General features: G+C 48.4%; 1 protein-coding gene across 1 annotated transcript in view; it reads left to right on the forward strand.

The window, feature by feature from the left end:
* Positions 1-23,976, forward strand: part of ccdc170 (coiled-coil domain containing 170) — a 141,489-nt gene that overhangs the window by 40,004 nt on the left and 77,509 nt on the right. The window contains exons 7-8 of the mRNA XM_038819012.1: positions 565-750; positions 14,354-14,671. Coding sequence (XP_038674940.1) covers positions 565-750; positions 14,354-14,671 — 504 coding nt within the window. The remainder of the gene's footprint in view (positions 1-564; positions 751-14,353; positions 14,672-23,976) is intronic.

Here is a 23,976-nt window from a genome sequence, read left to right on the forward strand (position 1 = left end):
AGTGGCTGACCCACCCGTGCACTAATAAGTTAGGTTTGTGTGGACAAGAACACTGTGCTGAAGTCTAACATTGTCCTGTGCGCAACCCCAACCACCACAATGTAACATTTTTAGGCATTTATATATAAGACCAGGGTGGGGTTTTGTTTGAATTTATCGATATAATTTCAGATTTAGTTTACAACGGGATGATTTGCATAAGGTATTTTGGGTGTTGATTAAGGTGGTTCCTGTGTAGGAATTAAGTGGTTCTGATCTTCTCTCTCCGCAGTTGCACTCCCCTGCTCCCTCACCACTTTGTGGTATATTTCGGGGCCAGAGTCAGTCTGAGGGTGGGGGCATCACTGCAAAAGCCTACAATTGCAATGTGTGACGCAGTGAGAAGCTATCATGGGTTATGGAGTTCTGTACTGTTAGGACCAGCAAGGCCATTCAGCAGCTCCCAGGCACTGCAGTTAACTTCCTGCTCGCACCTTCTGTTCCTTAAAACTATCACTGACTTTAGTGAGATTTCACGTCTGCCATGAAGCCTGGTTCTGCTGCTTGATGCATTTTCTTTCTTAGGTGGGAGAGGTGTACAAGGAGAACAACAGGAAAACTTTCCAGATTAGAAGCCTGGAGGAGACCATCAGCACCCATGACATGGAATCGAAGGCTAGCCGGGAAACTATCATGAGACTTGTTTCTGAGTTGGGAAGGGAACAGAAAGCTGTTGCATCCTATGTGCAGGAATTGGATACTATCCGTAAGGTATGAATAATAATAATAATGATCTTTATTATTGTCGCAAGTAGGCTTACATTAACACTGCAATAGAGTTACTGCGAAAATCACCTGGTTGCCACACTCCGACGCCTGTTCGGGTACATTGAGGGAGAATTCAGAATGTCCAATTGACCTAACAGCGCGTCTTTTGGGACTTGTGGGAGGAAACCGGAGCACCCGGAGGAAACCGACGCAGACACTGGGAGAACGTGGAGACTCCGCACAGGCAGTGACCCAAGCCAGGAATTGAACCTGAGACCCTGATGCTGTGATGCAACAGTACTAACCACTATGCTACCGTGACACCCAGAAGATGACAATGACGTAGTCATTAATAATAATAATAATAATAATCGCTTATTGTCACGAGTAGGCTTCAATGAAGTTACTGTGAAAAGCCCCTAGTCGCCACATTCTGGCGTCTGTTGGGGGAGACCGGTACAGGAATTAAACCCGCGCTGCTGGCCTTGTTCTGCATTACAAGCCAGCTGTTTAGCCCACTGCATAAAATCAGTGATTTTTAAAATCATAATTAGAAAATGATGTTGACGAATGAAACAAAAGAAGTGATGGGGATGATTGGGGTGTCCAGTGGAGAGGATTTCTGATCTTATTAATTTATTACAGGAAGATGCAGAATTGTTGTCTCTGTTAAGACCCCTTGGGCTAGTGCGCGGTCAATTCCAGCCCCACTTAACCCAGAGTCGCAACACAATTGAATTAACTAATAATTCTCAGATAAATACCCAAAGTCTTTGGCCCTTGGCTGCCCAATAATTACAGTCACCAAGTTTGTACATTTAAACACAATTACTTTTTATTTATAACAAGTACAATAATGAAATATGCAATAAATACAACTAGTTGACTGTTATCTAATTCCTAAATCCCCACTTTAACTTCCCCCCTCCCCACCCGCTACACACACGCACACATGACAGACAAACACAAAGTGGAAAAGAGGGGTGAAAATCATAAGTAAAAGAAAAGGAGTCTTTGATTCAAATGGCTGTCTTTAAGCAGCCCTTCCTTCAAAGTAAGCTTTCAGTTCCAGGTCTCTGTTTGCATCCTGTAGTGGTTTCATTGAAGAGAGAGAAGTCCTTTCCCTTGAATGTCCAGTTTTCAAACTAAGCTCCTTGGTCCTCTGAAAATCATTCCACTCGAGTAGGACCCAATCACCACCTGTTCCTGGGCAAAATACAGCCTTTTGACCAATTAATTGGCTGAGAAGTCTGAGTTATCATGTTCGAAAAACCATTTACCATGTTGCAACTTTTGATTTCTTCCTTGAATTGAGCTCCTCAGTGCAGGAAATGAAGGCAAGTGCAGCCTCGTGGGTCTTTCTCCACCGAGAAGTAGGCTTACATTAACACTGCAATAGAGTTACTGCGAAAATCACCTGGTTGCCCCACTCCAACGCCTGTTCGGGTACATTGTGGGAGAATTCAGAATGTCCAATTCACCTAACAGCGCGTCTTTTGGGACTTGTGGGAGGAAACCGGAGCACCCGGAGGAAACCCTCGCAGACACGGGGAGAACGACCGGAGTCGTTCTCGTTGCTACAAGCACTGGGAAATATCCCACTAAACCCTCCCAGAACGGGACTCTTTTTTTCTTTTCATTAAATTGCGCCCGCCCAATATAATCAAGCAGAATCAGCATGGCTATATGAAGGAGAAATCATGCCTGACAAATTTCTTAAAATTCGTTGAGGTGGTAATGGGCAGAATAGATAAAGGGAAATTGGTAGATGTAATATTCTTGGATTTCAAAAAAAAATTTGATAACGTACCACACAAAAGGCTACTTAATAAGATAGGAGCCCATGGTGTCGGGGTAGTATATTAGCATGGATAGAGGATTGGTTAAATAATAGAAAGCAGGTAGGGATAAGAGGGGAAGATGGTGTTAGCACCCGCTGGGCTAGTGCACGGTCAATTCCAGCTCCACTTGACCCAGAGTCGCAACACAATAGAAACTAACAAATAATTCTTAGAAAATACCCAACGTCTCTGGTCTTTGGTTGCTGAATAACCTGAGTCACCAGGTTTGTAAATTTAAACACAATTAATTTTTATTAATAACGATAACTATAATTAAATAGTAAGAGGTCTTACAACACCAGGTTAATGTCCAACAGGCTTGTTTTGAACCACTAGCTTCCAGAGCACAGCTCCTTCATCAGGTGTGTGAAGAGGTGGGTTCCACAACCATATTTATAGACAAAGTCAAGAATGCAAGACAATACTTTGAATGCAAGTATTTGCAGGTAATTAATTCTTTACAGGTCCAGATGGAGCAACTGGAGAGAGGGATAATCACAGGTTAAAGAGGTGTGAATTGTCTCAAGCCAGGACAGTTGGAAGGATTTTGCAAGCCCAGGCCAGATGGTGGGGGGTGAATGTAATGAGACATGAATCCAAGGTCCTGGTTGAGGACGTACTCACGTATGCGGAACGTGGCTATCAGTTTCTGCTTGGGATATGACATTGTGCGTCCTGAAGTGTTCCAGTCGGGGAACACATCAGCAGTCAAGGGCATTCAGCCTCTGATCTTCGGGTAAGTGTTCTCCAAGGCAGCCTTCAGGATGCACAACAACGCAGAATCGCCAAGCAGAAACTGTTGGACTTTAATCTGGTTTTGTAAGACTTTTTACTGTGCCCACCTCAGTCCAACGCTGGCATCTCCACACTATAATTAAATGTTCAGCAAATACAAGTGGTTAACTATTATCTAATTCCTAATCCCCACTCTTCTTTAACTTACCTCCACCCTATACACACATACACACACAGCCAACAGTCAAACAAACACAAAGGGGAAAAGAGGGGTAAAAAAATAATGATGAAAGTAAAAAAGGTCAGAGTCTTTGTCTCAATGATTGTCTTCCAGTACACCTTTCTTCAGTCTAGGCTTTCAGTTCAAGGTTTTTGCTTTCAATCTGTAATGGTTTTCACCATAGATTCATCCAGGTTTCAAGAACCTTTCTGCAGATTCAGAAATCAGCAGTAGGCAACATTTCTGGAAAAAGAGAGCGAGAGACACTCACAGCTTCTCTGAGCACCCAGGATCCGACTGCCACTTCCTGCTTCTCTGAAAACCATCCCACTTGGGTAGGACCCAATAACTGCTTGTCACCGGGCAAAATACGGCCAATCGAACCAAATCCCTCTCATCTCTCGGGTGCCAAAAAGTCTGCGTTGTGCTGTTCAGCAGTGATATCTCTGATAGCACAGTGCACTACTCTGCAACTTTTGAGGTCATCGCTTCCTCTGCTCGACTTAAAGTTATATGTCCATTAAATATCCATGGATCAAAATGATAACCACAAAGTAAAATGAATGGGAAATCAACAGGAAGGGCCATTAGTGGCGTGCTACAGGAATCAGTGCTGGGGTCACAATTATTGACAATATATATTAATGACTTGGACGAGGGAAATTAATGCACTATTGCCAAGTTTGCGGATGACACAAAAATAGGTAGAAGGCAAGTGGTGAGAATGATACAAAGGGATATAGACAGATTAGGGGAGTGGGCAAAGCCTTGGCAGATGCAATATAATGTAGAAAAATGTGAAGTTATGGGGCTGAATTCTCTGCAGCCCCGCGCCGAAATTACGTTTGGCGCGGGGGCGGGGAATCGGCGTTTACCCGAGGATCGGGCCCAGCGCCGCTCCCGCGATTCTCATGTTCCTCAATGATGGAGGAGCCCAGCAATCTGTGCACAAGACAAGGCTGAGGCATTCACAACAATCTTCAGCCAGAAGTGCCGAGTGGGTGATCCATCTTGGTGTCCTCCAGAGGTTGGTCTTCAGCCAATACGATTCACTACACGTGATATCAAGAAACGGCTGAAGGCACTGGATACTGCAAATCCTGATAATGTTCCAGCAATAGTATTGAAGACTTGTGCTCTAGAACTTGCCACATCCCTAGCCAAGCAGTTACAGTACAGCTACAACACTAACATCACCCGACAATGTGGAAAATTGCCCAGGCGTGTCCTGTACACAAGAAACAGGACAAATCCAACCCAGCCAATTACTGCCCTATCAGTCCACTCTCCATCATCAGCAAAGTGCTGGAAGGAGTATCAACAGTGGTATCAAGCGGCACTTACTCAGCAGTATCCTGCTCATGGATGCTCAGTTTGGATTCCGCCAGGGTCACTCAGCTCCTGACCTCATTACAGCCGTGGTTCAAACGTGGACAAACGAGCTGAATGCCAGAGGTGAGGTGAGAGTGACATCAAGGCAGCATTTGACCGAGTACGGCATCAAGGAGCCCTAGATAAACTGAAGTCAATGGGAATCAGGGGAAAACTCTCCGCTGGTTGGAATTACACCTGAAACAAAGGAAGATGGTTGTGGTGGTTGGAGGTTAATCATCTCAGCTCCAAGGCATCACTGCAGGAGCTCCTCAGGGTAGTGTCCTCGGCCCAACCATCTTCAGCTGCTTTATCAATGACCTCCTGTCCATCATAAGGTCAGAAGTGGGGATGTTTGCGGATGACTGCACAATGTTCTGCGCCATTCGTGACTCCTCAGATAATGAAGCAGTCCATATTCAAATGCAGCAAGACCTGGACGATGTCCAGGCTTGGCTGACAAGTGGCAAGTTACAGTAGCGTCCTACAAGTGCCAGGCAATGGCCATCTCCTACAAGAGAGGATCTAACCATTGCCTCTTGACATTCAATGGCATTGCCATTGCTGAATCCCCCACAATCACATCCTGGGAGTTGCCATTGATCAGAAACTGAACTAGTCACATAAATGCTGTAGCTACCAGGGCAGGTCAAAGGCTAGGAATCCTACGCCGAGTAACTCCCCTCCTGACCCCAAAGCCTGTCCACCATCTACATGGCACAAGCCAGGAGTGTAATGGAATAATCTCCACTTGCCTGGATTAGTGCAGCTCCAACAACACTCAATAAGCTTGACACCATCCAGAACAAAGCAGCCCGCTTGATGCTCCTGTCATGGGATTGTCACTTTAAGAAATGTTTGTCTGCTCAAGTGGCTGCAGTGATGTCAGAGTGTGAGCGAAGCTGAGCTCTGGCTCTTTTTAGTTTCGCTTTGAGGAAACGCTTGGGTGTGTCTGTGTTCTTTCGCTTTGTTTTAGTGTTGGAGCTGAAGCCAGCCAAATAAGGTGTAATTGTGATCTCTCTGCCATCTAAAGACTATCTCTTGATCATTTGGTGAATCCAGAGCGATAACTGCTCTCAGTAGAGAATTTAAACCTGACGTGAACATAGAACGATACAGCGCAGTACAGGCCCTTCGGCCCACGATGTTGCACCGACATGGGAAGTCAAAAACGAAAGGCCATCTAACCTACACTATGCCATTATCATCCATATGCTTATCCAATAAACTTTTAAATGCCCTCAATGTTGGCGAGTTCACTACTGTTGCAGGTAGGGCATTCCACGGCCTCACCACTCTTTGCGTAAAAAACCTACCTCTGACGTCTGTCCTATATCTATTACCCCTCAATTTAAGGCTATGTCCCCTCATGCTAGCCACCTCCATCCGTGGAGAAGGCTCTCACTGTCCACCCTATCTAACCCTCTGATCATTTTGTATGCCTCTATTAAGTCACCTCTTAACCTTCTTCTCTCTAACGAAAACAACCTCAAGTCCATCAGCCTTTCCTCATAAGATTTTCCCTCCATACCAGGCAACATCCTGGTAAATCTCCTCTGCACCCGTTCCAAAGCTTCCACGTCCTTCCTATAATGAGGCGACCAGAACTGTACGCAATACTCCAAATGCGGCCGTACCAGAGTTTTGTACAGCTGCAACATGACCTCATGGCTCCGGAACTCAATCCCTCTACCAATAAAGGCCAACACACCATAGGCCTTCTTCACAACCCTATCAACCTGGGTGGCAACTTTCAGGGATCTATGTACATGGACACCGAGATCCCTCTGCTCATCCACACTACTAAGAATTTTACCATTAGCCAAATATTCCATATTCCTGTTATTCTTTCCAAAATGAATCACCTCACACTTCTCTACATTAAACTCCATTTGCCACCTCTCAGCCCAGCTGTGCAGCTTATCTATGTCCCTCTGTAACCTGCAACATCCTTCCACACTGTCTACAACTCCACCAACTTTAGTGTTGTCTGCAAATTTACTCACCCAACCTTCTGTGCCCTCCTCTAGGTCATTTATAAAAATGACAAACAGCAACGGCCCCAGAACAGATCCTTGTGGTACACCACTCGTAACTGAACTCCATTCTGAACATTTGCCATCAACCACCACCCTCTGTCTTCTTTCAACTAGCCAATTTCTGATCCACATCTCTAAATCACCCTCAATCCCCAGCCTCCGTATTTTCTGCAATAGACGACCGTGGGGAACCTTATCAAACGCTTTACTGAAATCCATATACACCACATCAACTGCTCTACCCTCGTCTACCTGTTCAGTCACCTTCTCAAAGAACTTGATAAGGTTTGTGAGGCATGACCTACCCTTCACAAAACCATGCTGACTATCCCTAATCATATTATTCCTATCTAGATGATTATAAATCGTATCTCTTATAATCCTCTCCAAGACTTTACCCACAACAGACGTGAGGCTCACCGGCCTATAGTTACCGGGGTTATCTCTACTCCCCTTCTTGAACAAAGGGACCACATTTGCTATCCTCCAGTCCTCTGGCACTATTCCTGTAGCCAATGATGACATAAAAATCAAAGCCAAAGGCTCAGCAATCTCTTCCCTGGCTTCCCAGAGAATCCTAGGATAAATCCCATCAGGCCCCGGGGACTTATCTATTTTCACCTTGTCCAGAATTGCCAACATTTCTTCCCTACGCACCTCAATGCCATCTATTCTAATAGCCTGGGTCTCAGCATTCTCCTCCACAATATTATCTTTTTCCTGAGTGAATAATGACGAAAAGTATTCATTTAGTATCTCGCTTATCTCCTCAGCCTCCACACACAACTTCCTACCACTGTCCTTGACTGGCCCTACTCTTACCCTAGTCATTCTTTTATTCCTGACATATCTATAGAAAGCTTTTGGGTTTTCCTTGATCCTACCTTCCAAAGACTTCTCATGTCCCCTCCTTGCTCGTCTTAGCTCTCTCTTTAGATCCTTCCTCGCTTCCTTGTAACTATCAAGCGCCCCAACTGAAACTTCACGCCTTATCTTCACATAGGCCTCCTTCTTCCTCTTAACAAGAGATTCCACTTCTTTGGTAAACCACGGTTCCCTCGCTCGACCCCTTCCTCCCTGCCTGACTGGTACGTACTTATCAAGAACATGCAATAGCTGTTCCTTGAACAAGCTCCACATATCTAGTGTGCCCAACCCTTGCAGCCTACTTCTCCAACCTACACATCCTAAGTCATGTCTAATGGCATCATAATTGCCCTTCCCCCAGCTATAACTCTTGCCCTGCAGGGTATACTTATCCCTTTCCATCACTAATGTAAAGGTCACCGAATTGTGGTCACTGTTTCCAAAGTGCTCACCTACCTCCAGATCTAACACCTGGCCTGGTTCATTACCCAAAACCAAATCCAATGTGGCCTCGCCTCTTGTTGGCCTGTCAACATATTGTGTCAGGAAACCCTCCTGCACACATTGTACAAAGAACGACCCATCTAATGTACTCGAACTATATCTTTTCCAGTCAATATTTGGAAAGTTAAAGTCTCCCATAACAACTACCCTGTTACTTTCGCTCTTTTCCAGAATCATCTTCGCCATCCTTTCCTCTACATCCCTAGAACTATTAGGTGGCCTGTAGAAAACTCCCAACAGGGTGACCTCTCCTTTCCTGTTTCTAACCTCAGACCATACTACCTCAGAAGAAGAGTCCCCATCTAGCATCCTTTCCGCCGCCGTAATACTGTCCTTGACTAGCAGCGCCACACCTCCCCCTCTTTTGCCCCCTTCTCTGAGCTTACTAAAACACCTAAACCCCGGAACCTGCAACAACCATTACTGCCCCTGCTCTATCCATGTCTCTGAAATGGCCACAACATCTAAGTCCCAGGTACCAACCCATGCTACCAGTTCCCCTACCTTATTTCGTATACTCCTGGCATTCAAGTAGACACACTTCAAACCACCTACCTGAACACTGGCACCCTCCTGCGAAGTCAAATCTGTGCTCCTGACCTCTATATTCTCAATCTCCCGTACCCCAAAACTACAATCCAGGTTCCCATGCCCCTGCTGAATTAGTTTAAACCCCCCCAAAGAGCACTAACAAATCTCCTCCCCAGGATATTGGTGCCCCTCAGGTTCAGATGTAGACCATCCTGTCTATAGAGGTCCCACCTTCCCCAGAAAGAGCCCCAGTTATCCAGAAATCTGAATCCCTCCCGCCTGCACCATCCCTGTAGCCACGTGTTTAATTGCTCTCTCTCCCTATTCCTCATCTCACTATCACGTGGCACGGGCAACAACCCAGAGATAACAACTCTGTTTGTTCTCGCTCTGAGCTTCCATCCTAGCTCCCTAAAGGCCTGCCTGACACCCTTGTCCTTTTTCCTACCTATGTCGTTAGTGCCAATGTGGACTGCGACTTGGGGCTGCTCCCCTCCCCCTTAAGGACCCGGAAAACACGCTCCGAGACATCACGTACCCTTGCACGTGCTTCTGTAAAAAAGGTTTTTGTCTTATGGATGTTAAAAGGAAAGTGTTATGGGCCAGCGTTTAGAGGACCCCAAAGTGTATCGTGGAGTTCACCTGACAGCACGGTAGCATTGTGGTTAGCACAATTGCTTCACAGCTCCAGGGTACCAGGTTCGATTCCCATCTTGGGTCACTGTCTGTGCGGAGTCTGCACGTTCTCCCCGTGTGTGCGTGGGTTTCCTCCGGGTGATCCGGTTTCCTCCCACTGTCCAAGATGTGCAGGGTAGGTGGATTGGCCATGATAAGTTGCCCTTAGTGTCCAAAATTGCCCTTAGTGTTGGGTGGGGTTACTGGGTTATGGGGATAGGGTGGAAGTGTGGGCTTGGGTAGGGTGCTCTTTCCAGGAGCCGGTGCAGACTCGATGGGCTCCTTCTGCACTGTAAATTCTATGATCTGACCCACAACTTTCAATAGATTGTGGTATGGGGAGCACATAGCCGCCTCTACAAGCGTGGTACAGCAGAAATCAAAAAGTATTTTTTAAAGCAAAACAATGTTTATTCTATGAACTCAAGTTAACCTTTTTAAAACATACAGGGAACATCTTAGCAACCATCAATTCAAATACAACCCCCAAAAAATACAACACTAAGTAATCCTTACTTTCGTTTTAACATCCATAAGACTTTTTTTTTAAAACCCTTTACAGAAGCACATCAGCTTTAAATTCACTACTGAGAACAGTTATAACTCTGAATTCACCAAATGATCAAGAGATCGTCTTTACATGGCAGAGAGAACAACATTACACATTCTGTGGCTGGCTGCAGCTCCAACACTAAAACGAAACCAAAAAAACACAGACGCACCCAAGCTTTTCTCAAAGTGAAACTGAAAGCTGACAGACAGCCCAGCTCCACCCACACTCTTGACATCACTGCAGTAATAAACACCCATTTCTTAAAGGTACATCCACTACAGTTATTCTATAAAAAACACCCATTTCTTAAAGGTACTCTCACATGACAAAAGTTTAAAGATTACTTGGAGTGTTGTATTCTTTGGGGGTTGTATTTGAATTGATGGTTGCTAAGATGTTCACTTTATGTTTTAAAAAGGTTGACTTCGTTCATAGAATAAACATTGTTTTGCTTTATAAGATACTTTTAGATTTCTGCTGTACCACACCTGTAGAGTGGGCTGTGTGCTCCCCATACCACAATCTATTTAAAATCGTGGGTGAGGTGATCTCCATGATACACTTTGGGGTTCTCTAAACCCTGGCCCATAACACTCCTCCTTCCACAAACATTCAAACCCTCCACCACCGCCAAACAGTGGCAGCCGTGTGTACCATCTACAAGACTGCAATAACTCAGTAAGGTTTCTTAGTCAACACCTTTGAAACCCAGGACCACAACCATCTAGAAGGATAAGAGTAGCAGATACCTGGAACCCCATCACCTGGAGGTTTCCCTGCAAGTCACTCACCAAGCTGACTTGGAAATATATCATCATTCTTTCTCAGTCACTGGGACAAAATCCTGGAACTCCCTCCCCCACAGTACAGTGGGTGTACCTACACCTAAAGGACTGTAACGGTTCAAGAAGGCAACTCACCACCACCTTCTGAAGGGCAACTAGTGATGGGCAATAAATGCTGGCTTGACCAGCGACGCCCACATCCCGTAAATGAATTTAAAAAAATCTAAATCCTGTATTGCAGCCTGGCCACAACCATCTTATAAACTTAACGTTGTCCCAATTCGGAGCATATACATTCACAAACACCACTGCCTTCCCCTCCAATGGGCCTTCAACCAACAGCGAAGATCTACCCTGCCTGGAAACGGACCCTTTTGTTGATTAATATCGCTACCACGTGGGCCTTGCTATCAAAGCCTGCATGAAAGACCTGGCTTGCCTAGGCCTCCTACATCCTGGTCTAGTCCCGCACCCACATGTGAGTCTCCTGTAAGAACACCACGTCAGCCCCAAACCTTTTAAATGGGAGAAAGCTCTTGCCCTTTTGACCCCCCCCCCCCCACCCCCCCCCCCGGCCCCGCATGTTTCATGTCACTAACCTTGTTGGGGGTCTCTCAGCCCCCCTCACCCTCAAGTCAGCCATTTCCATCGTGATACATCATCTCCTCCATATAAATTCCTGGGCCCCAGCCCCACTTAAGATGACCACCAGCCCCACCCAAAAGAAAATCCCCTGGTCCCCCCCCCCCCCCCCCCCCCCCCCTCGGGCTACACACACACATACACTCCCCACCCAGTACCTCCTCCCTCCCTCCCCAGGCTTACATACTGTCTGCCACCTCAGCCACCCACATCCCTCACCAAACAAACAAACAACTTGACACATCATGCCTCACCATTACTGACACATCAAGTCGCAGCCACTCCCCCCACTTCACTCCCATTCACTAGCGACTCCTGCTTGTTGGTGGGATGACCCCCACCCAGGATCCCCCTCCACAAAGCCAATCAAAAATACCAGCCTAATTCCTCATAGCCTGCCTTACCCGCCCAAGTGCCCAAGCCCTGGCATCCTATCTAGCTTCCTCTTCCCTTACCGATAGCTTGTCAAGCACCCCATTTACAACCTCAACATCCAAGAAAAAAACAGTAAGAAGTCTTACAACACCAGATTAAAGTCCAACAGGTTTGTTTTGCATCACTAACTTTCGGTGCGCAGCTCCTTCCTCAGGCATTCATCTGAGAAGGAGCTGTGCTCCGAAAGCTAGTGATTCAAAACAAACCTGTTGGACTTTAACTTGGTGTTGTAAGACTTCTTACTGTGCCCAACCCAGCCCAACGCCGGCATCTCCACATCAAGAGAAAAATAATAAGAAGAAACATTAACACATTGTAATAAAACATCATCAACCCAGTCCCATCTCTCACAAAGTCCACATCAGCCCTCCTCAGACCAGTCCCTTCTCTCTGTTGAAGGCCTCTGCCAGCTCCAGCCTATCAAAGAAATGAATCTTTCAATCCATTTTTGCTTTCAATCGTGCCGGGTACACCACCCTGAACTGCACTCCTTTGCTGTAAAACACCACCTTCACCTTGTTGAACACCGCATGTCTGTATGCCAGCTTGGCCCCAATGTCCTGGTATCTACCCATCGTATGCCCGTCCCAGTCAATGTTGTGGCTCTTGCTTTCCCATACCAGCACCCACTCATTCCTCTGGAAAGTATGTAAGCGGATAATCACCGCCCGCGTTGGCTCGTTTGGCCATGGCTTCTGCTGCACTGCCCAAGTCGAAGGACGGACACCTCAACACCCCCCCCCCCCCCCCCCCCCCCCCACCACCAGCTGGGAGAACATCTCTGAGAAGTACTCGGTTGGCTTTGAACCCTCCACTCCCTCCAGCTGTCCTACCGTCCTGAGGTTCAAACGCCTCGATCTGTTCTCCAAATCCTCCAGTTTTACCCTCAGGCCCTTGTTATTCTCCATCACAAGCAGCAACTCCACTTCCACCGAGGAGAACGCCCCACATGCTGCAACAAGGCCTCTTCCACACCCTTCAACATCTCGCCTTGCTCTTTCACTGCCTTCAAGGCCTTACCCAGCTGCTCTCGGATTGGGCCCAATGCCTCCTCGATAGTGGCTCTAAAGGGTTTCTTCATTTCTTTACCTGCCCCTCAATCTCCCTATCCGCCTGCTTCCCAAATTTTTCCAGCTCCTGCGACATCACCACCACTAGCGTGTCCAATGTAATGGGCATGACTCCTGAGCTATCTTCCCCCCTTCAGATTCCTTCTTCCTTCGACAGACTACCAACCTGGTTTCTTCCCAACGGGCTTTTTCGTCAAACCTATCAGCATAATTCCTTCAAGCAAATGTTCCCAAGATCAGCCCACTAGTTTTGGACACAGAAATCCCCCCAAATGGGTAAAAAGGGATAAAAAGAGCAAAGACCCTGACGGGAGCCACCTTTCGCCCAACTTGCACTCGCATGCTGTTGCCAGAAGTCACCTCTCACTTTATTATTAACCATGGCCGGTATTCTCTGAGCCTCCGAGCCGAAATCGTGCTCGGTGCAGGGGCGGAGAATGGGGTCTCAGACCCACGATCGGCTCTGACGCCGGGACGCGATTCTCCGGTCGCCGGGGCGACAGTCGGGGGCCGTTGAAAGAGGCCCCCTCGGCGATTCTCCACGGTCGACCGGGCCGAGTTCCCACCGAGTTCTGCCGACATGGTTCCCGTATGATTTCACCTGGCGGGAGCTCAGACTCGTGGCCGTCCTGGTGGGGGGTGGGGGGGGGGGGCTTCCACGACGGCCAGGCCTGCGATCAGGGGCTACCGATCGGCGGGGGCGCGCACAATTCGGTGGGGGGGCTATCTTCTGCGCCAGCCCGCTGTGTGGCTCCACCATGTTGCGTGGGGGCTGGAGCGAAAACGGCCGCCGCGCACATGCACGGATTGGCAGCTGGAAGTTCAGGGCCCCGTATCAGCAGCAGAAGCTGCGTGGCGCACGCCGGGGCCCTGCTATCCCTCTTGAAGTCGGAGAATCACTCATGACTTTTTGAAAAAAGCCTGGAGTGATTCATGTCCGTTTTCCGGCCCCATTTTCAGAGAATCTCGGCCCATATTTTTACACTTCTATTCTCTAACCCTATTTATCCCTTGGCAGTTTATGTCCTCTCTTAGTTTAGTCTGTTTAATGCTCTCCTTTCCTGTATTAATTATACTTAGCCTTGTTTCATTTCTTGTAGATCCCCACCTCCATCTTACTAGCAAAGCCTTTGTCACCTCCCCATGTATCCTCTTCGCTAGGACATTGGTCGCACTCCAATAAGTGCAGCCCATCATATTGGTGCTGCTCCTTCCTATAACTTAAATATCCTCAAAGCTTTCCCAATGATTGTTTCTGTTTCCCAGTCAGATTGCCAATGTTAGTAAGTTTCTTGTGTGTATTTGTTTCAGTGTTTTTTCTTTTGAACAACCTCGCAGGAATTAGACAACGCACTGAATGCTAAACACCACATGGAAAGAGAGACCAGAATGCTACATGACAGGCTGGATTCCACGCAAAGAGCTTGGGAAGCCTCGAAGTTAGAGACCGGAAGCTGGGAGCAGCGCTCCAGAGAGCTGGATGGGAGTTTACTGACCAGTGTGTGTGAAGCCAAAGCGGTTCATGGTCAGTTGGAGGCATTCAAGCATCAACTGGCATCTCTGCTCAGCAAAGCAGATGTGATAGTTCAGCCCATTGAAGAAGCCATCAAAGGAAGGATCTGTGAAATTTGCACTAGTGAGGAAAGCAGCAAAAGGGTAAGCCATCTCTACCTGTTAACGGGGGTCAGAAAAATATTGTGAAAGGTGAAGAGGTAGAACTTGCCTCGTAGCCAGGAAATTGTGTCGCTGGGAAATAGGGTAGGGTTTTTTTCTTTATTCTTTCCTGTGGGTGTCACTGGCGAGGCTAACATTTGTTGCCCTTGATCTGAGTGGCTTGCTCGGCCTTTTGAGAATCGACCACATTGCTGTGGGTCTGGAGTCACATGTAGGCCAGACCAGGTAAGGACGGCAGAATATCTTTCTTAAAGGACATTAGTAAACCAGCTGGGTTTTTACAACAATTGGCAATGGCTTTCTGCCCATCATTATATTTTTTATTTCAGATTTTTATTGAATTCAAATTTCAATAAAAAAATTTCTGCTGTGGTGGGATTTCAACTTGGGTCCTCAGAGCAGTACCCTGGGTCACTGGATTACTAGTCCAGTGACAATGCCATTATTACAATTCAACTTAATGATGAAACAGGTACGAAGGGTGAAATGGCCTATTCCTGTTCCTAATGTTCCTTTTTCTTACATTAATTGAATGTACACCATAGCTGTGAAGCACAAAACCCTGGGTACAAAGCACAGGAAGCGGGTGGAGAGACCAATAACACCAAGTGCTTTAACTTCCCCATGAATACAATGAACCCAGAAAGAGCAAATGGATTTGGGGGGGGGGGGGGGGAGCTTCATATTTCTGCTGGATCATTTACAGGACTTGAGGGGTAACTGGAAAAGGTGGACTCCCTCTTTCCTCTTCCCTCCCACAACGCCACCCCCCCCCCCCCCCCCCCAAAACAGTTGGAGATTGGGTGGAAGAAATGTGGGGTGTAGAGTCAGCCTCCACCATAACCAGTGGGGGGTGGTGGCTCAGTGGTGTTGCCACTGGACCGACAATCCAGAGACCTCCTTGGGTTTGAATTTCGCATCGACAGATGGTGAAAATTGAATTCAATAAAAGTCTGGAATTACAAGCCGGATGATAACCATGAAATTAACCAGGCAATTTATGTCTGCATGGCAATGATTCTTCCAAAACAGCCACTGGGGACGTTCTGTTCCTTTAAGTGAATGCCTGAGGTAACTCTGCCCCTTTTGCCAATGTTTAGCATTCTAAGAAAATGGAGATTTGTCCGGATGTAACTGATCTGATTGTGGCCTTAACTCAATTTTCCTGCCCGTCGCCCATAACTCTCGAGTTCCTTGTTGATCAAGTACCTGTTTCCTGTAACTCCAACTGAACCCTGAAGGGACTGTAGAACATAATTAGTGTATCTGAGGCAAAAGACAGGTGGCTTCAGGTGACTATTAACCATGTCCTTAATCCACAATTGCTCATTTTACTAATGTTAATAAAATGCTACCAAACAAAAAACTGGGGTGAGAGCTGAAGTTGGTCACACTCAGCATTTTGGCATCCCGTTTTAAAGTCGAACTCCACACTCCGCGTAAGGAAAGAAGATATGACATAAACAGCACCTTTCACAACCTCGTAATGTCCCAGAAGGACTTGACACTCAATGGAAGTACTTCTTGGAGTGTAGATACTGTTGCAATACAAGTGTGGCAGCCAATTTGCACATAGCAAAGCCCAATGAGCAGATCAATGACTTGACTATAAATAAATGGTTTTAGTATTGATGGTTGAGGGATAAATGCAAGGAAGGACACATTAGGCAACTCCCTTGAAACTCATTGAATTGTGTTTTGGGACCTTTCCACATGTACCTGAGAAGGAATGTGCGTCTTCATCTCATATGAAAGATGGCACCTCCAACGTTGCAACAGTCCCTCAGTACTGCATTGAAGCATCAATCTGAAATTTGTAATCTAGATTGAGGATTAAATCCAGAGCCTTCTGACACAGTGGGTGGGATTATCCGGCCCCACTCCTCACTGGGATCTTCCGGTCCTGCCGAAAGCATTGGACTGTTGGTTGGCTCACGGCAGGGCTGGAACATCCTGGTCACTGAGCGACAGTTGACACCTGAGAGTAGCAGCAAAGGTACGAGCTGATTGTACCTGTTCCACACCGTCATTCATTCAGTTCCAGTCCAGTGGACATTGAAGATCCCCAGCACTATTTCACCTTGGACATCTCCCCAATGTCCTGGCCAATATTTATCCCTCAATCAAGATGACTAAAATACAGATTATCTCGTCATTTATACGTTGCTTGTTGGATCTTGCTGTTCACATATTGGCTGCTGCATTTCCAATATAACAACAGCAACCACATTCCAAAAGTACTTCACTGGGTGTTGTTGCTAATTGTGCTTTTACTTAATTTGCTCTGTTTAATCACCTTTGCTCTAGAGTCGCCAGGTATCTTTATGATACCACCACGAGGTTCAAAGCCAAGTGCTGATCAATAACTCAATACACCAGTTAGTAAGTTTCAAATCAAACACGTTTATTATACACACAGTCAATCACTACTCATGCATAAAACTCTACTTACTAGACTATCTCTAACACTAAAAGGCCTATACTTAGCTTTGGAAATGGCCAACCAGGTCAGGGAACAATGGCCTTTTGTTCGGTTCTGAGGCTGCAGGTTTCAAGCTGGTATGGACTAGTAGCTAGGAGCGCCTATCTCGTAGCGTACGTTGACTTACTTGTTTGGTGCAGCCGCTGGGCTGGTCTCTCGTTGGTGAGAGTCACGGTCAAGAGTTGTTTCGAGCTGCTGAGAGACCCTGCCAAGAAGACCTGCCAAGAAGGACGAATTGAACTTGGAGGCTCTGTTTTATAGCCCCCAGGGGTTTCACGCCCCTTTGGGCGGACCCGGACCTGGCCCCAATTAATTGGACCAAGTCCCAATCGTTTTAATCAATTTCTCCAATACTGGAGCTGTTCCCTGATCGCTGGGCGGTTCCTATGTGTCCGTTGGCCTTCCTTTGTCCTGGCTCCTGCTGGCGCCGGGAAGTCTGGTTTGGTCCTGATCGCTTCAATGTTTCTAATTGTTCCTGGGGATTGCTCATTAATATGTAGATGGCTATTGGTTTCGGTTCTGTCTGGGTTTTTGCAAGTCTTAATACACAGGAAACCTTGCACCTGCTTGTTTCCCTGTCCCTGACCAGTTTTCCCTGCATTCTTTGCGGGCCTCCATTTTGGAATCAGGAAGTGGCCACCCCAGGCGGCTACACTGTGGAACAGGGTGCCCTGAGATTGCAAAAGCTGCTACAAAAGCGCAGTTATTTTCTTCTTTCCCTCGAACAGGGACATGTGAGGGATTATGGCTGAGTGGTTTAACTCACTCTGGGTCAAAAGACTGTGGGTTCAAGTCTCTTTCCAAAGACACACAATCCATCCCGACGATCCAGATCAGTACTGAGGGAGTGCTGCATGCCGTGGGTACCGTCTTTCAGACAAGGCATGAAACCGAAGCCCTTTCTCCCCTCTCAGGTTGACCGAAAAGGTTCTGTATCAAAGGGATGGGGACTTCATCCTGCCTTGGACAATGTGCATCCCTCAATCAATGTCACTAAAAAAAGTTTTCGTTATTATCTCTTTGCTGTTTGTGGGGAGCTGTCATGGTTCAGACACCACAATAATAATGGTTGTGAAGCACTTTGAGATCTCCAGAGCTTGTGAAAGGTACTTTCTAAATGCAGTTTTTTCTTTCTTTCTTGTTTCCATCTTGTGGGAATTTTCCTCAATTCACACAATGGGGAAATAGATCTATGAACAAAGTACTGATTCAATATTTAAGGCAACTGAAACACTCTGCCACTAGGTAGCAGTGTTCTTTCATTGCTGTTCAGTCAGGGTATCACCTGCTCTACACTATATATAACACCCCCCCCCCCCCCCCCCTTTCTTGTTAAGTGCATCGTGGTGGTTCAGCACTGAATAATGATTGCCTGTCTTTCGTGAATTAGTTGGAAGGTTTGAAGAAATCGAGTGTTGGGTGAACAGAAGTCATCAATAATTCTGGACTTATAATTTCCTCATAATCCACCTGAACCTCTTTTCACTGGAACTTTTGTAACTTAAATGCGAGGCGTAAATCTTCAAGCTGATTGTACTGTTTCAATTGTTTGATTTCTGACCCTCAATTATCAGGTTTCTCTATTTCTTTTGGTATTGTCAGCTCTATACCAGTGAAAGTATTCCTGCCAATATAGCTCTGTTTGCATTTGGATAACTTACCCCCTATTATTTTGGAAGGGGGGGTTGAGTCAGTGTTTGCAGGGGTGCCCAGAACTGAGCTAGGAATGAAGAAGTTTCTCCTGAATTTGTTATTAGATTGTTTAGCAACTCTTATATCATCCGCATAGAGCGAGGCCCTGTGTTCCACCTGATTCGTCCTTACATTTGCCACCAGTGCCTGATAGAGCAACAGGACCCAATCCCCAAATCCCTGTCCGAACCCAAACCACCCCAGGACATCCCACAGATACTTCCATGGCCACCACCACCTCGGCCTTGCGCCTTTCCGCAGGCAACATTATTGCGTTAAGGAGCCACCTAATGTTGGATGCAACGTGTCGTCCCTTAACAAATCCTGTCTGGTCCTCCCCTATTACCCCCAGAACACAGTCCTCTATCCGTGTGGCCAAGACCTTTGCCAGCAATTTTTCATCCACATTTAGCAGGAAGATTGGCCTATACGACCCACAGCTTTCCAAACTTCTACCAAAATTCATCACCTTGCATTTGTCCGGGTTAAATTCCATCTGCCATTTCTCTGCCCAATTGTGCAGCCTACCTATATCCTGCTGTATTCTCTGACAATCTTGACCACTATCCGCAACTCCTGCATTCTTAGTATCACCCGCAAACTTACTAATCAGACCCGCTACATTTTCTTCTAAGTCATTTATATATATTACAAAGAGCAGAGGTCCCAGTACTGCTCCCTGCTGAACACACTAGTTACAGACCTCCATTCGGAAAAACACCTTTCCACTGCCACCCTCTGTCTTCTATGGCCAAGCCAGTTCTGGATCCATCCAGCGAGTTCACCCCAGACCCCATGTGATCTAATCTTTTGCACCCAACCTGCCATGAGGGACCTTATCAATTGATTTACTAAAGTTGATGTAGACAACATCCACAGCCCTTCCCTCATCAATCATTTTTGTAACCTCCTCAAAAAATTTGATTAAATTAGTGAGACATGACCTCCCTCGTACAAATTTATGCTGCCTGTCGCTAATAAGACCATTCACTTTTGAATGTGCATAGACCTTGGCCGGGATTCTCCAAAATCTCAGCCAAGTGTTGACACCGGCATAAACACTGGAGTGGTGTATGCCGGCCTCAACGGGCCTCCTGGCCTAGCGATTCAGCGGTCCTCAGGGGGCCAGCACGGCGCCGGAGTGTTCTCTACTCCGGCGGCAAAAGGCGGCCGTGCACGGCTGGCGCGGGTCTGTCCATGTGCGTGGTGGCTATCTCCGCGGTGCGCGTGCGCGTGGTAGCCGTCTCCTCGCCGGCGTCGAGCAACATGGTGGAGACCTACAGGAGACCTGCGCGGAAGAAGGTAGCCCCCTCCAGTTCGCGGGCGTCCGCCGATCGGAAGCCCCCGATTGCGGGCCTGGACGCCATGGAAGCCCCCCCCCCCCCCCCCCCCCCCCGGGAGTCAGATCCCCCCCCACCAGGATGGCCACCTCGGCCGTGGGTCCAAACTCACGCCGGGTGGAACCAGGTTGGAACCACGGTGGTGGAACTCGGCAGAAACTCGGCCGGTCGACCACAGAGAATCGCCGGGGGGGGGACTCTTTCAGCTGTCATCCATGGTTCCCGAATCCTGCCTTTCCTGTCCTTCCTTTTTACCGGCACATGCCTGTCCTGCACTCCCATCAACTGCTCCTTATAAGACTCCCACATGCCAAATGTGGATTTATCCTCAAACAGCCTCTCCCAAACAACAGCCTCCAAATCCTGCCTAATCTGGTTGTAGTTAGCCTTCTCCCAATTTAGCACCTTATCTGGGACAACACTCGTCCTTTTCCATGAGTTTCTGAAAGCTGGCTGGGCTCGTTCCCCAGTACGAGATCCAATATAGGCCCCCTCTCTAGTTGGACTATCCACATATTGTTCCAAAAAACCTTCTTGGACACTTTTTCTTTCTTTAATTTAGAGTACCCAATTCATTTTTTCCAATTAAGGGGTAATTTAGCAGGGTCCACCTACTCTGCACATCTTTGGGTTGTGGGGGCAAAACCCACGCAGACATGGGGAGAATGTGCAAACTCCACATGGACAGTGACCCAGAGCCGGGACCTTGGCGCCGTGAGGCAGCAATGCTAGCCACTGTGCTGCCCACCTTGGACACACGTAAAAAATTCCTCACCATCCAGTCCCTTTGCCCTAAGCGGTTTTCAGTCAATGTGAGTAAAATTAAAGTCTCCCACTACAACAACCCTATCATTTCTACATCTATCCAGAATCTGCTTACATATCTGGGGCTGGATTCTCTGTTAGGCGACGCCAAAATCATGAAACACGATCGGCCAGCGAATCAGCTCCGATGCTGAAATCAAGCCTGATGCTTGTTTCATGCTGATTTGCCATTCTCTGGCCCCCCAAAATGGCGTGCTTGGGGCGTGCGGTAACAACTGCCGCCACCGTGTAGCCCATGGCACCTGGTTGGGCACAGGTGCATGCGCCATGATTACATGTTGGCTGCCGTGGCCATGGCCGCTGCCCTGCCTACAGCCGTGTGGCAGCGTGAGCAGGGGCGGCTCAGAGAGGAGGCGGAGGCTGCAGCAGAGGAGCGGGCTGCAGACGGGCAGGTGGCAGCCGTTCAGGCTGGAGGGGCCGCCGCCCGACAGGATGAGGAGGAGGTGCCAAGGAGGCACCAGATGGGGCCACGCGTATACCGCGACTGCATGTCCTTTGAGGACCTTCCGGACCGGGCATGCAGACGGAGACTGCGGATGAGCAGGGAGACAGTGCGACACATCTGCCAGATGATGGCACACCTGGCACCGCAGGGGACTGGGGAGGACACCCATTCCCGGTGGCGTCAAGGTGATGGTGGCGCTGAACCTTTACGCGACGGGGCCGTTCCATTCGCCAGTGGAGACTTGTCCGGCATCTCACAGGCATCGGCGAGTAAGTGCATCCATGCAGTTACCGATGCCCTGTATGCCCTAGCGGATCGGTACCCTGTGGTATGGCACCAACCAGGATGCCTGGGCTGCTGGCTTCGCTGCCATCACCGGGATGCCCTGGGTCCAGGGGGTCATCGATGGGGCGCACGTCGCCCAGCGAAGACTGGCGGATAACAGGCCGCTGTTCACCAACCGAAAGGGGTACCACTTGATGAACATTCAGGTCTGTGGCCATCAGATGTGAATCCTGCACGTCTGCACCCGATTCCTGGGCAGTGTACCCGACACTTTCACCTTGGCGCAATCGGTGATCCACAACACGTTTGAGGGACACCCCGCCAGACTGCGGGGCTGGTTACTGGGCAACAGGGCTTACCCGTTGTGGTCGTGGCTGATAACGCCTTTATGGAGGCCACAGACCGACGTGGAGACCCGATACAATGATGCCCATTGTACGACCAGGGGTGTGATAGAGAAGTGCTTCGGGGTGCTGAAGATGCGTTTCAGGTGCCTGGACCGGTCCGGGTAGGGCCCTCCAGTACGAGGCCAAGAGGGTTGCCCGCATCCTGGTGGCCTGCTTCATCCTCCACAACATTGCGCAACAGAGGGGCGGTGTGCTGGAGAAGGATGAGGAGGAAGGGCAGGCCTCATCAGACGAGTTGAATGAGGGGGAGGGGGACAATGAATGGGACATGAGGGCTGGATAGGCACGGGAGGCCGCACAATGGAACCACCAGGGCCAGCGCGCACAGGACACATTAATCCAGACATCTTTCACAGACTAGGGGGGAGGGGGGTGACTGGCCAGGGGCACGGACACCATCATACCACACCCCCTCATCTCCCACACCACCTAACACCCTCGCCTCCCACACCACCAAACTAACCGTATGCACACCCCTCCGTTATATATACCTGCGGCCGTACGAGCTAGAGACACTGGGTGGGCAGTGACAGCGGGTCTGGTCCACGGGATGGAGGATGATGACAACCTGCGCTGCGATGAGCTCCATGCTCCACGTCGTTAGACAATGACTGACTCATGCCCGCAGTAGCACCTTCACCTGTGCGATCACTGCATGTGAGCTGGCCAGTCCATCACATGGCCCTGTCGAATAGCTGGGGAGTGGATGCTGGGGACGGTCGGGTGAGGGGGGGGTTACTCGGTCCACCCATTGGGCCCCACCCACCCCCACACCCACCCACCCCCACACCCACCCGACAGAGCACCGAGGCAGGTTTCAACGGTGTTAATAGGTGTTTATTGTGGAGAAATATATACAGTCTGTGCCCTAACCCCTATAACTCAACTGTGCCCTGCTCCTGAACCAACTTAACTGGTGTCTAACTTTCTGGCCTTACGGGGTGGGGGGGATCCGGGTCACGTGTGTGTGGGGTAGGGGGTTTAGTGCAGGGGCATAGCGCTGACTACTCACCCTGGCCATCCTGAGGGGTCAGTTTGTTTTTGCACTGGGTGCCAGACCAGGCGTCTTTGCTGACGGTGCTGACGGCGGCTCCCATCTCTGCCCAGGCACAGCAAACGCTGGCGCCTGAGAACCTCCCTCCCGGGCCAGGGTACAGCACCAGCCGCTGCTCCTCCACGGAGTCAAGGAGGGTCTCCAGTTCTGCATCGCGGAAGCGCGACGCTGCTCTCTTTCCAGCCACGTTGGCTGCGACGCTTGTGTGTGGGAGGTGGAGAATCCCTTAAGTGCGGCTGCAGCTGTGCGGCAATCACGGAACCGGCGAATCCGCTGCCGTTCCGCTTCCAGAGGGTGGCATTTCCCATGACGCCCGTCCTAATCCCTTTGGAGCTAGGTGTGGACCAGTGCCGCCGTTTTTGCTGTTGTGAAACTCCACAATTTTCACGACGGCGTCAACACTTAGTCTCCGGAACGGAGAATCCAGCCCCTGTTCTTCAACTTCCCGTGGGCTGTTGGGAAGCCTGTAGTACATCCCCATCATAGTGACAGCCCCCTTCCTGTTTCTGAGTAGTAGTGTTTAAGTTGTAAATTGTAGGCTGTGTGAACTTAAAAAGTTTAATATTGTCTTCATAATAAAGTTTTGTTTTAAAAATAACCAAGCCCTATTTCTTCTTCCAATCACTCCTGAATTGAATCATTCTTTCTACACAGTCCCAAATCTTACAAATAAACTAAATTATTGGTGTTTTAGACCTGTATCCTCGCCACCGTTGGTGTCTGGTCTGGGATTGTAATAGTAAGCATCATTATATTT

The sequence above is a fragment of the Scyliorhinus canicula genome, chromosome 1, assembly GCF_902713615.1.
Source record: "Scyliorhinus canicula chromosome 1, sScyCan1.1, whole genome shotgun sequence".
NCBI classification, from domain to species: Eukaryota; Metazoa; Chordata; class Chondrichthyes; order Carcharhiniformes; family Scyliorhinidae; genus Scyliorhinus; species Scyliorhinus canicula.